Genomic DNA, 18,338 nt, shown 5'->3' on the forward strand with positions numbered 1-18,338 from the left:
GGATGTCGCTACTCCCACATAACGACTCCAGATAAATATCGTGAACAGTGATTCTGCAAATCTCGACTGATACTGTGACCCAATAAGGTGTGGTTCTGTGGAATGAAGACTGCAATCGTACACCACAATAGAACACTACCTCGTGATTTCACACGTAATCATAAAACACACCTTCGTAAGGACCCAGTTCGTCCGGGGACATTTCGAAACGACCATCGCCACAAGAGATCGGGGTTTCAGTTTGTCATATCGGTAACATTTTGAAACGGTATCGCGCAAAGTTATTGACGTCGATTCAGTTGGTCATATCGGTGATATTTTGAAACGGCGTCACCACAAGGCTATTGATGTGGCTCTCAGTTAGCTGTATCGGTAACATTTTGAAATTTTCATCACCACAAGGCTATTGACATCGATTCAGTTGGTCATGTCAATCCGTTTCACAATCTGTCGTTTTTCAAGTCCCAGCACCATAGTGTTACGACACAGACAAGAAGCGTCGGTGGAAATAATAAAACACGGAAGGCACACTTTGGTGTTATTTGACATGGGTTTTACACCAGACGAACCTCACATTCGAGCGTTGTATTTGAATGGCGATTGTATTATTGATGTCCAGGCAAAAGAAATGTATCGATTTATTGGTTTCGTACATATCCAACAAAAACCAGGGTATATGATTGTGCATGGTTCGCATATTCGAGTGTGAACGCTCTATTGATATATGCTGTATAGTTCACTTTCACCATCGTGCGAATAACCCATGTTACGGGTCCATGTTTGTGTGTCTGTATGTCATGCTTCAGATTGACTCAGAGTCATTGCAATGTGGGTTATTGGTATGACATTGTTATCGGGTGACATTCGATCTACATCAAAACTACCGGCTATGATAATGTCTGTGGATCGATGTTTGTATACCAACACATTGCATGCAATGTCACACACCTCCATTTGCGCGTATACTGGTGTGGGCAAACAAGCGCGACGTATGTCTGGATGGTATTTTTTCGTGGAAACACAGGTGTAACATGTTTACTTTGAATATTGTTCATTGGTTTATCGATTCAGAGTTGATATCCGGATCCGGTTACATACTTTATCATTTCCGATTTCAAACTGAATGTCGAGACATACATTGACCAATAAAGACACAATATAGCAAACATGCCGGAGGAAAACTCGACCAGGAATTGTTATCGCGATGGGTGACATAAATCCAACCGTTTTCCGAACACCGTTATCCACATACCAACCATCGTCGAGGAGGTGTTTTATTCAGACATTTTGACTCTGGAAAATCCAAAGCACGAACCCGGACATCGCAGAACTATCGCAGCCTATTGTCCAATTTTCCAAAGCGTGCATTTCGGTGTACAACAGCTCATTGTTATTGTATGTGAGTAACCAATGATTTTGATGGGATGCATCAGAGCAAGTTAATATTTGATTAGACAAATGTATCGGAGTCGTTGTTGATGTATATTTTGTCACTGACCGTTGTAACAATATACAAAAATATCAAATTGTCCGGTGTGGTTGACAGTTTTCATAACGAAAATGGTATTGTTACCCAGGGAAAAAATTATTTCCAAGTGAAAACGGTATTGGTACTCAGGCAAATGATAGTTTTCCAGACGAAAAGGGTTTGTTACCCAGGAGAAATGATTAGTTACTCTAGGTAAAAGTATTTTTCCAAGTGAAAATGTATTGTTACACTGGGTAAACGCCGGATCTCCAAAAGAAAATGATATTTTTACTCGGGTAAACGATGGACCACCAAGTGAAAATGGTTTGTTGCTCAGGGAAAAAGGTTTGTTACCCGAGGAAAAATATATTTCCAAGTGAAAAAGGTTTGTTACCCAGAGAAAAAATATATTTCCAAGTGAAAAAGGTTTGTTACCCAGAGAAAAATATATTTCCAAGTAAAAAAAAAGGTTTGTTAGCCGAGGAAAAAAAATATTTACAAGTGAAAATGGTTTCTTACTCTGGGTAAACGTCAGATCTCCAAAGGCAATAATATGTTTAGTCAGGTAAACGATGGACTGGCAAGTGAAAGTGGTAATTTTACATAGGTAAACGTCGTGGGTTCAGTAGTAGTGAGGGTACCTGGATTATAGACGCACCAATCAGAGAGCGCCACGTCATCCTAATTGCCACGCCCATTTTCATACCCTAAGGGTACATTCATCTGCTACGTCATCTGTGCCACATCATCATCAAGCGCCACGCCTATAGTGCCACATCATCCATCCATTGCTATATCATCGCTGCATTGATTGCCGCATCTTGATACTTTTCTCAGATATTGTATTATGTGTATTTAGGACTAATATCATCCATCCATATTTTTTAAACTTGATTTTATGTGTACAAGTTACGGTTTCTGCAGTTTCCACATTTTACGACTTATGATTGCCGCGTCAAAACTTACATTGGCACTTTACTCAGTCTCCTTGAAATAGCATTGTATAGTGTACGAGTTCATTTTATTTCGAAAAAAGAGCATATCAATGATATCGTTGATCGTTATTGCATCGATTCACTAGCTGAAATCCTCCAGATCGGTTGATGTTTCGAGGTACACCGCTTTGCTGCCGTCCGACACTGCGATCCGAGTTCTTGCGTTCGATCTGACCGTTTTGTTTGATGTAGCGATCACTGGCTTGTAGTATATACGATACGAGCGGAAGGTTGGGATTATGAACAACTACGCTAGGCGAATAGATGACGAATTCATCAGCTCGCAGTATAACCGCTACCTGTATAATGTTTGCATGTCGAGTATAAGGGTATTTAACTCGGCACTAAAATGCCAGCAGAATAGCCGCAGGGACCCGGTTCTCGTTGCTATAATTAAACGAACACCTTCGCTGCAGGTACGCGATCACCGACGTTATAATGATAGGGACAAATTAGCCGCATGAAAGCGAGTCTAATGAATATAACGACAGACAACAAGTTAGTTGAAAAGTAAAACTAATCGTGACCGATGCAAGACGGCGTGAAACAACGCTTTCGCTCGATTCTTGTAGTGACCACAATTCATACGATTCAGTCCTTTTCATGTCACTAGAATAAGGGTGATTAAACCGACAGTGAAACGCCGCTTCACAATTGCAAGTTAGTGTAATGCAAATTTTACCCCTTCAAGGGTTATAAAAGTATGGACGGCAAAAGGTATAATTTTGGGTCGACATGGTGCCTTAGCTATCTATCAATAGGTATGTAATATTTGTTGAAATAGTTGCTATTGATCATAGACCAAGCTTGCTTTCAGAGCTGGAAACTAAACGCATATGAAAATTTACCTAGGTGTTCCCCACACGCATCAAATGTAGGCCTACTCAAGTGTTTATGAGGTGGCGAATAGTTCGACGGTTGTTGGCATGCAAGGACGTCACATAGAATTGTGACATTTCGCGCGATCAACTACGCATGATTTTATGTGAATTTCACCGATAGTGTCCGAGTTCTATGTGACATAAGTACAATTTCAGCATCGGTATTTGCAATAAAGCCTAAAAATTAGAGTTGCACCTTTTCGCGATTTATGCAGCTATTCGCGCAGATTTGCGTTAATGAAAAAAGTAAAAATTATGTACTCAAGTAGGTTGATGAGCAGAGTGCAAAACGGGTTAATATACCTGCTACCGATATTACCCCATTAACAAGTTATACAGGTGCAGCCAACACCGCAATCGCACGGATTTGGCTTTTATGATAAGTAAACATATGAAGTCAAGATTGACCCCGTACGCCTGCTAGATATTTACATCAGAAAACGAGGTTGTAGCTTGCGTTGCGTGTTTTGATTTCTAAGCAGGTCGGTATGACAAAAATTGGTATTATGTATCTTGATGTATAGTTAGTTACATCCTGTGTGATCTTGGGTCTCATTATCCATGATATTGTCGCCAATTAAATTCGGCGAGTAACGTAATGGCAGCCTACGCCCCACAGCTGTAACACCAATGGATCCGTCGGCGATTTGACATTTCTATTGCTATATGGCACATTAATCATTATATTCAAGTTGTCATTGATCTGTTCCAATAGTCGAAGGTAAATCTAACGCTGATTTAATTTGACTTTGGTGATGACATGATTAATAGCCTAGTTATCAGGAGTATGGCTAAAACCCGGATTAGGCTGTACCGCTCCAATGCTATGATCTCAGGTCAATATTTGTCAAATTCTATAATATTAGACCTATAATTGTGGCTCGTCAACTGTCCGCTAGCTGCAAAATTATAACGCAACAGTTTTCGCGATATCGTGATGCATTTCTACTCTCGAATGGTGTTTGACAAACTATGCCAAGTAGGCTATCAACTTGTACTTGTATTCGTACTTTACCTTTACACGTCGTTTTTGTATAATGGATACTAATTTTATTAAAAATAAACAAAAAGCGCGAAAAATTACATTTTATCCCGGAACGTAGCAAGAAAAAGCGGATAAATTTTGTAAAGTAGATAGAAAACTACACTATTCCGATGCACTGAAGACTCTTACACTCTGGATTTGTGCAGTATATACTAATTTTACATTGCGGAGTATTCCATAAACGTTAATCCAGTGATCCTTCTTCTATTTTCAATCACGATCCGCTTATTATTCTAGGCTTCGAAGCCCACACCCAGTACGTTTTATGAGGATTAATATTTTTAGATTAAATATAGCGTATCGAGACTTCGTGAAAGTTACTTGGAAATAGTTATTTCTACCCTAATTTAATAGATTTCTCAGATATCGTTACAATGGAACTGGGTTGAGCGAGCGGTAAAGGCGTTGGACTTAAGTTTCAATGAACAGGTGTTCACGTGGGTTCGAACCCCACACCCAGTACGTTTTACGGGGATTAACATTTTTAGATTCAAATATAGCGTATCGAGTACTTTTTCTCAACTGTAATAAAAACTTTTAGACTCCGGATTTTGTGTAGTAGGCTATATACTAATTTACAATACCGCATTTGTAATTCGTGCAAGTACAGGAATATCATAGTTCTTGTAACAAAGTTGTCTGCGCACAATATATGTTAATCATAAGTCCTACACATTCATGATTTCGTCCTAGTTTGAGTTTTAGAAAATATTATACCGACATCGCGGCATCTTTTAAAAACAAAACCATGATCAATGGTCGAGAGATCATTTTTGCTATTTTTCATTGACATAAGTCATTCTGGAACGCGAAAACGCATTGTACGATATAGATGAAAATTAAGCAAATCCTAGGATCCTCATTTTCAAAGTAGCTTAGATCTCGAAATAAGCTTTGACTCGCTATTCTCCTCAAACCATGGAATTATCACGAGTATCAGCACCTTCGATCACTGAAGAAAAGGATGAAATTATATCCGAAGCATATTCCTTGACCAGGAATTTTATCATGTACGAACTCGACGGCTCATGCGTTAAGGTAAATACGAAAGCAGAGAGAACCTTACGTCAAGTTGGGGATGAAATGTTCGAGCGATATCGAACAGTCCTAAACGCAGTCTCCAAACGTCTCCGCTGTAGTGATGTTGAAGTCAATAAAAAATATAAAGAATATTTACCCGATGAGCGAATGTTCCTGATGATAGCTGATGAAATTTTCAAAGATACCAAAGAAAATTGGGGGAGGATTGTCTCCCTATTTGTGCTCGGTAGCATTCTTGCTCGCAAGAACGAGGTTGAACATCACGGGGAGCATATAGAAGCTATCATACAGACCGTTGGGAATTACATTGCTAGCAAAAGACGAAAGTGGATAGTGCGAAATGGAGGATGGGTAGGTGATTTACATGCCTTGCTTAGGATTTACAAATTATCTTTAGCATGAGACATATAGTGTATCTGCTCTCCAGAGCCCATATCACCTCTCGATGATGAAATTCAGCTTTACCTTCTAATTCGGTTCCCAATTTATATTCTACGACACGATAACTTTCCTCCGTATGATCATTAAGGCTTCTATTTTTATTGCAGGACGGCTTTGTAGAATTCTTTGATAATACCGCTTTCGACTACAATAAAGTTTGGAAGGGACTCGTGTTTGTCGGAATCGGACTGACATCTATTGCATTGGCATTATCAAGATAATGGATGTTCGCATGTTTTGTCTCATGTAATATTTTAAGAATAAAATCCTTCATCGTTTAATCGCATCCATTTTACTGTAGGATCTATACAGTTTCTTCTGAGAATACTCGAAGGATTGCCCCATATGGAAACCTTCTTTAAACTTTTAATTTTTCAAATTTCTACAGCTACGTAAGCAATTTGTTAGGGTTACCCAGAATACGTTGCAGGTCAAATTTGATTCGATTACGAGCATTATAGCGACAGAGATTTACGATAGTGTAAAATAACCTACATTACGACATCAAATTTCGTCTTCTCTCCAAATGGAAATATCAGGTTCTATAATATTGTCTATACCGAACAAATATAAATTTGCCTGTGCTGTTGCTTTGCAAGAATACTTCGCTCACATAGTAACCAATTTCTGGTGGATTCCGAATCGATATAGACAGAAATGCGGAAAGTTACATTGACATGTCTTAACTTCTGCTAATAAAGTTACATTGACATGTCTTAACTTCTGCTAATATGTAGGCCTACCTACCTATAATCTTATCAGGCCGTAGCGCTCACGCAAAGCATTATCAAGTAAAGGAGAAATCTCCTAATTCTCATCTAGATACATATTTATTCGGAAAATATCCCCTTACTGGGTGAGAACAGTTGTTTTCTCAAGGTCTTCATATCTTCCCCGGTATCTGTTTTGCGTGAACATGGCATATACCTATACATAGTCAATTTTAATAGCAGAATTACCGTGTTAAACATTGAATTCCCACCTTGAAAGTTGGTACGCGGTTATAGGAGATTATAACAATGCACCATACCAAATCCCATCACACATTTCATGATGGAACAACTTTATAACTAACGCGGCTCTACATCGACTTTTTGCGTACATCTGTTTTGTGGGAGCGTATAGCACGTAGCCTACCCATACATAACCAACTTTAATAACGGAATTACCATGCTTAACATTGAATCCCAACTCGAAACTTGATACGTAGTTGTAGGACATTATGGAAATTCACCATGCTAAATTTCATCACACATCTAATGATGGAACACCTTTGAAACTATCGCAGTCGAATACCAACTTTTACGCATATCTGTTTTTCGTGAACATAGCATATACCCATACATAGTCAATTTTAATAACAGAATTAGCATGCTAAACATTAAATTCTCACCTTGAACGTTGATACGCGGTTGTAGGACATAGTAACAATGCACCATACCAAATTTCGTCAGACATTTCATGATGTAACACCTTTAAAACCAACGCAGTTCTATACAGACTTTTGGCTAAATCTGTTTTTCCGTAACGTAGCACGTACCTATACATAGTCAACTTTATTAACGTATTTAGCATGTCAATAATCGACTCCCCACCTTGAAACTCGGTACGCAGTTGTAAGACATTATGACAATGCACCATGTCAAATTTTGTTACGCATTTCATGATTGAACAACTTTAAAACTAACGCAGTTCCATACCGACTTTTGCGAGTGCGTAGCACGTACCTATATGCATACTCAACTTTCATAACGGAATTACCGAGCTAAACATTGAATGCGCAACTTGAAGATTGGTTCACAGGTGTAGGGCAGTATGACAATGGAACACATCAAATTTCATCACACATTTCATGATGGAACACCTTTAAAACTAACGCAGTTCTATACCAACTTCGCGTGAATCTGTTTGCGGGAGCGTAGCACGTACCTATGCGTGATCAACTTTAGTGATGGAATTACATATGTAATTATGTTTCAACACTTTTACAATGATTCGTCTTGCTTCCTATAACATCCCACTCGAGAAAATGCGTCGTAGGATATAGATGAAACTAGCACCACTCATCAAGACCGCTGAAAACAGTACATTTCAACATTTAATAGCAGTAAATTTCTAGTAAAGTACAAGACGTGATGATTTCCGAGTGAGTTAAAAAGTAAGTATTGCAGGTATAGTTTACCTGAAAACCGAATACTCTGAAATAGAAGTAGATGCAGTGTAAATAGTTAATCACTTAATCAAGTTTAGTGCAAGCAGATAAAACCTATACTTGAGTAGTACAAAATGCACGAGTACTTCGCTATCGCCTCCCTCCACGTAATAAGTGTCTACGGTTTAAGACTGCTTTTACCGATACTCGTCGGTTTCAGTTTTAGATAGAATTCGGAAACCAAATAATTTCATAAACATAAGCTAATTTAATGAATTTACTCGAATGTACTATGCCGCGCTGATAAGATTAATTATAATATACTTATCATGTTACAGCGATTTTTCTAGCGTAGAAATCTTTAAAATGTAGTAAGCAGGCCAAATGAAGATATTCGTTGAGCTGAATAAACATAAAAAATACTCTAGACTACTTTATCGGTACTTTACAGTTACAGTTTTAGATAAAATTTGTCCCTTTCACCTATAATTACAACTCCTCGCTATCTAAACATGTTTAGAATATATTATTTGCGATGATACGAACCCGTGAAGTACTCAAGTTGCTTTTCGTAGGATATAGATGAAACTGACAACACTCACCAAGACCAGTGATCCACTGAAAAAAGTACATTGTAGCAGTAAAGTCCTACTAAAGTACAAGAAGTAATGATTTCCCAGTTAGTTAAAAAGTAAGTATTGAGGTATAGTTTGCTCGAAAAAGCGAAAAACTCTGAAATAGAAGTAGATGCAGTGTAAATAGGTAATCACTTCATTAAGTATAGCGCAAGCAGGCCAAACCTATACTTAAGTACTGCAAATGTACAAGTACTTCGCTATGTTCTCCCTCCACGTAAAAAGTGACTAGGTTTTAGAGTACTTTATCGGTACTCGACAGTTTCAGTGTTAGATAAAATTTGGTAAGACTTTAAATTTTAAAGTAGTTTGAGCTTACGTTTGTATCACCTTGACAAGTAACATTATCAGTCATGAAAATGATACTATCACCGAATATAGAAGTTAACACGCGTCAATGTGCTTCGGAATTCACGAGAAATTGCTTACTAAGAGAAGTATATTGTTGTATACACAATAGTGGAGAGAATATTTAAAATGTAGTAAGCAGACCGATGGGTATTCGTTTAGTTGTATAGACGTAAAAAACATTCCCGCGCGCGTCTTAGTATTAGGTGGTAGGGTTAGGAAGTGTTTTGTTTAAGAGCGCGCGGGAATGTTTTTTATGTCTATACAACTAAACGAATACCCATCGGCCTGCTTACTACATTTTAAATATTCTCTCCACTATTGTGTATACAACAATATACTTCTCTTAGTAAGCAATTTCTCGTGAATTCCGAAGCACATTGACGCGTGTTAACTTCTATATTCGGTGATAGTATCATTTTCATGACTGATAATGTTACTTGTCAAGGTGATACAAACGTAAGCTCAAACTACTTTAAAATTTAAAGTCTTACCAAATTTTATCTAACACTGAAACTGTCGAGTACCGATAAAGTACTCTAAAACCTAGTCACTTTTTACGTGGAGGGAGAACATAGCGAAGTACTTGTACATTTGCAGTACTTAAGTATAGGTTTGGCCTGCTTGCGCTATACTTAATGAAGTGATTACCTATTTACACTGCATCTACTTCTATTTCAGAGTTTTTCGCTTTTTCGAGCAAACTATACCTCAATACTTACTTTTTAACTAACTGGGAAATCATTACTTCTTGTACTTTAGTAGGACTTTACTGCTACAATGTACTTTTTTCAGTGGATCACTGGTCTTGGTGAGTGTTGTCAGTTTCATCTATATCCTACGAAAAGCAACTTGAGTACTTCACGGGTTCGTATCATCGCAAATAATATATTCTAAACATGTTTAGATAGCGAGGAGTTGTAATTATAGGTGAAAGGGACAAATTTTATCTAAAACTGTAACTGTAAAGTACCGATAAAGTAGTCTAGAGTATTTTTATGTTTATTCAGCTCAACGAATATCTTCATTTGGCCTGCTTACTACATTTTAAAGATTTCTACGCTAGAAAAATCGCTGTAACATGATAAGTATATTATAATTAATCTTATCAGCGCGGCATAGTACATTCGAGTAAATTCATTAAATTAGCTTATGTTTATGAAATTATTTGGTTTCCGAATTCTATCTAAAACTGAAACCGACGAGTATCGGTAAAAGCAGTCTTAAACCGTAGACACTTATTACGTGGAGGGAGGCGATAGCGAAGTACTCGTGCATTTTGTACTACTCAAGTATAGGTTTTATCTGCTTGCACTAAACTTGATTAAGTGATTAACTATTTACACTGCATCTACTTCTATTTCAGAGTATTCGGTTTTCAGGTAAACTATACCTGCAATACTTACTTTTTAACTCACTCGGAAATCATCACGTCTTGTACTTTACTAGAAATTTACTGCTATTAAATGTTGAAATGTACTGTTTTCAGCGGTCTTGATGAGTGGTGCTAGTTTCATCTATATCCTACGACGCATTTTCTCGAGTGGGATGTTATAGGAAGCAAGACGAATCATTGTAAAAGTGTTGAAACTTAATTACATATGTAATTCCATCACTAAAGTTGATCACGCATAGGTACGTGCTACGCTCCCGCAAACAGATTCACGCGAAGTTGGTATAGAACTGCGTTAGTTTTAAAGGTGTTCCATCATGAAATGTGTGATGAAATTTGATGTGTTCCATTGTCATACTGCCCTACACCTGTGAACCAATCTTCAAGTTGCGCATTCAATGTTTAGCTCGGTAATTCCGTTATGAAAGTTGAGTATGCATATAGGTACGTGCTACGCACTCGCAAAAGTCGGTATGGAACTGCGTTAGTTTTAACGTTGTTCAATCATGAAATGCGTAACAAAATTTGACATGGTGCATTGTCATAATGTCTTACAACTGCGTACCGAGTTTCAAGGTGGGGAGTCGATTATTGACATGCTAAATACGTTAATAAAGTTGACTATGTATAGGTACGTGCTACGTTACGGAAAAACAGATTTAGCCAAAAGTCTGTATAGAACTGCGTTGGTTTTAAAGGTGTTACATCATGAAATGTCTGACGAAATTTGGTATGGTGCATTGTTACTATGTCCTACAACCGCGTATCAACGTTCAAGGTGAGAATTTAATGTTTAGCATGCTAATTCTGTTATTAAAATTGACTATGTATGGGTATATGCTATGTTCACGAAAAACAGATATGCGTAAAAGTTGGTATTCGACTGCGATAGTTTCAAAGGTGTTCCATCATTAGATGTGTGATGAAATTTAGCATGGTGAATTTCCATAATGTCCTACAACTACGTATCAAGTTTCGAGTTGGGATTCAATGTTAAGCATGGTAATTCCGTTATTAAAGTTGGTTATGTATGGGTAGGCTACGTGCTATACGCTCCCACAAAACAGATGTACGCAAAAAGTCGATGTAGAGCCGCGTTAGTTATAAAGTTGTTCCATCATGAAATGTGTGATGGGATTTGGTATGGTGCATTGTTATAATCTCCTATAACCGCGTACCAACTTTCAAGGTGGGAATTCAATGTTTAACACGGTAATTCTGCTATTAAAATTGACTATGTATAGGTATATGCCATGTTCACGCAAAACAGATACCGGGGAAGATATGAAGACCTTGAGAAAACAACTGTTCTCACCCAGTAAGGGGATATTTTCCGAATAAATATGTATCTAGATGAGAATTAGGAGATTTCTCCTTTACTTGATAATGCTTTGCGTGAGCGCTACGGCCTGATAAGATTATAGGTAGGTAGGCCTACATATTAGCAGAAGTTAAGACATGTCAATGTAACTTTATTAGCAGAAGTTAAGACATGTCAATGTAACTTTCCGCATTTCTGTCTATATCGATTCGGAATCCACCAGAAATTGGTTACTATGTGAGCGAAGTATTCTTGCAAAGCAACAGCACAGGCAAATTTATATTTGTTCGGTATAGACAATATTATAGAACCTGATATTTCCATTTGGAGAGAAGACGAAATTTGATGTCGTAATGTAGGTTATTTTACACTATCGTAAATCTCTGTCGCTATAATGCTCGTAATCGAATCAAATTTGACCTGCAACGTATTCTGGGTAACCCTAACAAATTGCTTACGTAGCTGTAGAAATTTGAAAAATTAAAAGTTTAAAGAAGGTTTCCATATGGGGCAATCCTTCGAGTATTCTCAGAAGAAACTGTATAGATCCTACAGTAAAATGGATGCGATTAAACGATGAAGGATTTTATTCTTAAAATATTACATGAGACAAAACATGCGAACATCCATTATCTTGATAATGCCAATGCAATAGATGTCAGTCCGATTCCGACAAACACGAGTCCCTTCCAAACTTTATTGTAGTCGAAAGCGGTATTATCAAAGAATTCTACAAAGCCGTCCTGCAATAAAAATAGAAGCCTTAATGATCATACGGAGGAAAGTTATCGTGTCGTAGAATATAAATTGGGAACCGAATTAGAAGGTAAAGCTGAATTTCATCATCGAGAGGTGATATGGGCTCTGGAGAGCAGATACACTATATGTCTCATGCTAAAGATAATTTGTAAATCCTAAGCAAGGCATGTAAATCACCTACCCATCCTCCATTTCGCACTATCCACTTTCGTCTTTTGCTAGCAATGTAATTCCCAACGGTCTGTATGATAGCTTCTATATGCTCCCCGTGATGTTCAACCTCGTTCTTGCGAGCAAGAATGCTACCGAGCACAAATAGGGAGACAATCCTCCCCCAATTTTCTTTGGTATCTTTGAAAATTTCATCAGCTATCATCAGGAACATTCGCTCATCGGGTAAATATTCTTTATATTTTTTATTGACTTCAACATCACTACAGCGGAGACGTTTGGAGACTGCGTTTAGGACTGTTCGATATCGCTCGAACATTTCATCCCCAACTTGACGTAAGGTTCTCTCTGCTTTCGTATTTACCTTAACGCATGAGCCGTCGAGTTCGTACATGATAAAATTCCTGGTCAAGGAATATGCTTCGGATATAATTTCATCCTTTTCTTCAGTGATCGAAGGTGCTGATACTCGTGATAATTCCATGGTTTGAGGAGAATAGCGAGTCAAAGCTTATTTCGAGATCTAAGCTACTTTGAAAATGAGGATCCTAGGATTTGCTTAATTTTCATCTATATCGTACAATGCGTTTTCGCGTTCCAGAATGACTTATGTCAATGAAAAATAGCAAAAATGATCTCTCGACCATTGATCATGGTTTTGTTTTTAAAAGATGCCGCGATGTCGGTATAATATTTTCTAAAACTCAAACTAGGACGAAATCATGAATGTGTAGGACTTATGATTAACATATATTGTGCGCAGACAACTTTGTTACAAGAACTATGATATTCCTGTACTTGCACGAATTACAAATGCGGTATTGTAAATTAGTATATAGCCTACTACACAAAATCCGGAGTCTAAAAGTTTTTATTACAGTTGAGAAAAAGTACTCGATACGCTATATTTGAATCTAAAAATGTTAATCCCCGTAAAACGTACTGGGTGTGGGGTTCGAACCCACGTGAACACCTGTTCATTGAAACTTAAGTCCAACGCCTTTACCGCTCGCTCAACCCAGTTCCATTGTAACGATATCTGAGAAATCTATTAAATTAGGGTAGAAATAACTATTTCCAAGTAACTTTCACGAAGTCTCGATACGCTATATTTAATCTAAAAATATTAATCCTCATAAAACGTACTGGGTGTGGGCTTCGAAGCCTAGAATAATAAGCGGATCGTGATTGAAAATAGAAGAAGGATCACTGGATTAACGTTTATGGAATACTCCGCAATGTAAAATTAGTATATACTGCACAAATCCAGAGTGTAAGAGTCTTCAGTGCATCGGAATAGTGTAGTTTTCTATCTACTTTACAAAATTTATACGCTTTTTCTTGCTACGTTCCGGGATAAAATGTAATTTTTCGCGCTTTTTGTTTATTTTTAATAAAATTAGTATCCATTATACAAAAACGACGTGTAAAGGTAAAGTACGAATACAAGTACAAGTTGATAGCCTACTTGGCATAGTTTGTCAAACACCATTCGAGAGTAGAAATGCATCACGATATCGCGAAAACTGTTGCGTTATAATTTTGCAGCTAGCGGACAGTTGACGAGCCACAATTATAGGTCTAATATTATAGAATTTGACAAATATTGACCTGAGATCATAGCATTGGAGCGGTACAGCCTAATCCGGGTTTTAGCCATACTCCTGATAACTAGGCTATTAATCATGTCATCACCAAAGTCAAATTAAATCAGCGTTAGATTTACCTTCGACTATTGGAACAGATCAATGACAACTTGAATATAATGATTAATGTGCCATATAGCAATAGAAATGTCAAATCGCCGACGGATCCATTGGTGTTACAGCTGTGGGGCGTAGGCTGCCATTACGTTACTCGCCGAATTTAATTGGCGACAATATCATGGATAATGAGACCCAAGATCACACAGGATGTAACTAACTATACATCAAGATACATAATACCAATTTTTGTCATACCGACCTGCTTAGAAATCAAAACACGCAACGCAAGCTACAACCTCGTTTTCTGATGTAAATATCTAGCAGGCGTACGGGGTCAATCTTGACTTCATATGTTTACTTATCATAAAAGCCAAATCCGTGCGATTGCGGTGTTGGCTGCACCTGTATAACTTGTTAATGGGGTAATATCGGTAGCAGGTATATTAACCCGTTTTGCACTCTGCTCATCAACCTACTTGAGTACATAATTTTTACTTTTTTCATTAACGCAAATCTGCGCGAATAGCTGCATAAATCGCGAAAAGGTGCAACTCTAATTTTTAGGCTTTATTGCAAATACCGATGCTGAAATTGTACTTATGTCACATAGAACTCGGACACTATCGGTGAAATTCACATAAAATCATGCGTAGTTGATCGCGCGAAATGTCACAATTCTATGTGACGTCCTTGCATGCCAACAACCGTCGAACTATTCGCCACCTCATAAACACTTGAGTAGGCCTACATTTGATGCGTGTGGGGAACACCTAGGTAAATTTTCATATGCGTTTAGTTTCCAGCTCTGAAAGCAAGCTTGGTCTATGATCAATAGCAACTATTTCAACAAATATTACATACCTATTGATAGATAGCTAAGGCACCATGTCGACCCAAAATTATACCTTTTGCCGTCCATACTTTTATAACCCTTGAAGGGGTAAAATTTGCATTACACTAACTTGCAATTGTGAAGCGGCGTTTCACTGTCGGTTTAATCACCCTTATTCTAGTGACATGAAAAGGACTGAATCGTATGAATTGTGGTCACTACAAGAATCGAGCGAAAGCGTTGTTTCACGCCGTCTTGCATCGGTCACGATTAGTTTTACTTTTCAACTAACTTGTTGTCTGTCGTTATATTCATTAGACTCGCTTTCATGCGGCTAATTTGTCCCTATCATTATAACGTCGGTGATCGCGTACCTGCAGCGAAGGTGTTCGTTTAATTATAGCAACGAGAACCGGGTCCCTGCGGCTATTCCGCTGGCATTTTAGTGCCGAGTTAAATACCCTTATACTCGACATGCAAACATTATACAGGTAGCGGTTATACTGCGAGCTGATGAATTCGTCATCTATTCGCCTAGCGTAGTTGTTCATAATCCCAACCTTCCGCTCGTATCGTATATACTACAAGCCAGTGATCGCTACATCAAACAAAACGGTCAGATCGAACGCAAGAACTCGGATCGCAGTGTCGGACGGCAGCAAAGCGGTGTACCTCGAAACATCAACCGATCTGGAGGATTTCAGCTAGTGAATCGATGCAATAACGATCAACGATATCATTGATATGCTCTTTTTTCGAAATAAAATGAACTCGTACACTATACAATGCTATTTCAAGGAGACTGAGTAAAGTGCCAATGTAAGTTTTGACGCGGCAATCATAAGTCGTAAAATGTGGAAACTGCAGAAACCGTAACTTGTACACATAAAATCAAGTTTAAAAAATATGGATGGATGATATTAGTCCTAAATACACATAATACAATATCTGAGAAAAGTATCAAGATGCGGCAATCAATGCAGCGATGATATAGCAATGGATGGATGATGTGGCACTATAGGCGTGGCGCTTGATGATGATGTGGCACAGATGACGTAGCAGATGAATGTACCCTTAGGGTATGAAAATGGGCGTGGCAATTAGGATGACGTGGCGCTCTCTGATTGGTGCGTCTATAATCCAGGTACCCTCACTACTTTCAGTGTCGTTGGTCTTGTTAAATGTTATTGCTTGACGTTGGTATACTATTACGAGTGTGAAAAGGCTATGTACGTCTTGTGCAGAGTATCGCGACAGTGAACATATTTTTGGTGTGATGAAACAAGATCGTTGTTTACATGTTAATGCATTTCGATTACCGAGTAGCTGTACAACAGAGAGGAGTCTACAGTTAGCTCGTGCTGTATGTCCCGACGAAAACCACAAGACCACATGTAAATCTATTAGCACAACTCGATGATGTTGATATAGTGTTACTTGAATTAATTATTACCTATTTACATACCATAAAAATAAAAATTCATGTCGTAGTAAGTAAGTTTCTTGAACTCGTGCTTGATGAAAACGAATGGTGACAAGTATGCGTTTGTGTTTGAGTGAAAAAGAATTATTTAGAGTAGTGACAGTTTGTGACCAATGAATGCAAATCGATCATTATATTACAATATACGCTTTCGTCAACATAACGACTTGGTGTAGAAATACTTTCGCGTTTTTTGAATAACTGGATTCTCGAGACTTGTTACTTGTACGATGTACCGTTGGTGTGCAAACTATAACGATCATTTTGTATGATAGTATGTTTTACTAGTGAGGACAACCATATGATGACTCACCACTTTTCGTCAGCAAAGTAGATTGATTTGTGTGTAAGATGTAAGCACCGTAACAAGAAACATACGCACTCTGTTGTTGGAGTAGCTGATTTATTGCTATGACATGGACATATCCTGAAGCCTTGGTTTGTTGTCTTACGAAAGATGACGCGACCTCGGTGTCGTAAATTGTGTTTACTAAACTCGGGTGGATACCACAATTGTGCTGGGCTTACACACGGTATTCACATACTGTACAGTGTACACATACAAACTTTTGTGTAAACAACTCTGATGTTTCTGTTCGTATTAGTTCTGTGTTGAACTATTTGATTATTAAGATACATCAACATCCATTGAGACAATAAAGTTCTTGAGGTATCGAAACATTTTGAAAGCAACACCAATCATTGTATAGGTTAGTAGCATGAGAATATTTTCGTGTAACATGAATATATTTCATATGGCTTTGGTAAGAAATGAGTTATGCAGGATAATCATACATAACCACAAAAGTAAACTTGTTGCGTTTGATTGTATACTTTGTATCGAAGTCTTTGTGATGTTGAAAGACGGTTGTGTTTACATTTGCATTAAGCGAAGTAACTCAAGTAATAAATTTTACTCGTTTGAAAATACCGAACAAGGGATAACAGTATCAATATGAGCGGTAATTATTTTTCGTGATATACGACCAATCTTCCAAGCATAACTTGTCAAAAATTTATCATGTCATAGTCGGTTGTTACGAATTCGATACAAATGTACTTCGATTATTACGATGATGGAAATTACGTTCAAGGGAGTATTTCGAAGTAGTATATTCAGCAATTACCAAATAACAAAAAACATCAAACTGTGCATACAACTCGGTTAGGTAAACGATACAGTTACAAGTAGGATGTAAGCTAGATTTACAGATGACAGCCTGATGATGTAAAGCTCAACCACTCCAGTGTGTTTTTTGCAAAGTATTTGACACAAACAAAATATTGAATAAAGACCTACACCACGTTTTCATTACCAAGCTAGTGAAAATTGTTTTCTATTGGCTGGATATGATTTACCTTTAGAAAAGCGATATAGACCGATTAAGCGACGCTGTTTCATATCCGTCGAGTGAGTGAAATTTCTTTGGAGTTCGGTTTAGTGAGTTAATTGCTAGGGGCTCAATCACATACAAGTAACGTCTTTTAGTGACAGAGTATTGTGATGACATTTACTTTAGCGAATGACAACGGAAAAAAATTCGATTGCATTGTCGGTGTATGTGTTACACAAATAATTCTAGTACACCTAACCATATAGGATACATTTGGCAAACATCGTACAAAGTGTTTCTTTGTGTTGGTAACGACTTTCAGCGGCTTGGTTT

At 37.8% G+C, this 18,338-nt stretch overlaps 3 protein-coding genes across 3 annotated transcripts in view; 2 read left to right on the forward strand and 1 right to left on the reverse strand.

Annotated features, from left to right (window-relative positions):
• Positions 1-18,338, forward strand: part of LOC145443271 (ADP-ribosylation factor-like protein 2-binding protein) — a 59,735-nt gene that overhangs the window by 14,255 nt on the left and 27,142 nt on the right. The window lies entirely within an intron of this gene.
• Positions 3,849-6,152, forward strand: LOC145443375 (induced myeloid leukemia cell differentiation protein Mcl-1-like). Its single transcript, XM_080321347.1, has 2 exons — positions 3,849-5,781; positions 5,979-6,152. The coding sequence occupies exons 1-2, from the start codon at positions 5,308-5,310 to the stop codon at positions 6,090-6,092; spliced, it is 588 nt and encodes a 195-aa protein (XP_080177473.1). The 5' UTR covers positions 3,849-5,307; the 3' UTR covers positions 6,093-6,152.
• LOC145443318 (induced myeloid leukemia cell differentiation protein Mcl-1-like) lies at positions 12,290-16,340 on the reverse strand. Its single transcript, XM_080321298.1, has 2 exons — positions 12,661-16,340; positions 12,290-12,463 (listed from the first exon to the last, which is right to left on the reverse strand). Exons 1-2 carry the CDS (start codon positions 13,132-13,134, stop codon positions 12,350-12,352), a joined length of 588 nt encoding a protein of 195 aa, XP_080177424.1. The 5' UTR covers positions 13,135-16,340; the 3' UTR covers positions 12,290-12,349.

This window comes from Botryllus schlosseri, chromosome 7 (assembly GCF_051294905.1).
Source record: "Botryllus schlosseri isolate E-star chromosome 7, Bs_hap1, whole genome shotgun sequence".
NCBI lineage: Eukaryota > Metazoa > Chordata > Ascidiacea > Stolidobranchia > Styelidae > Botryllus > Botryllus schlosseri.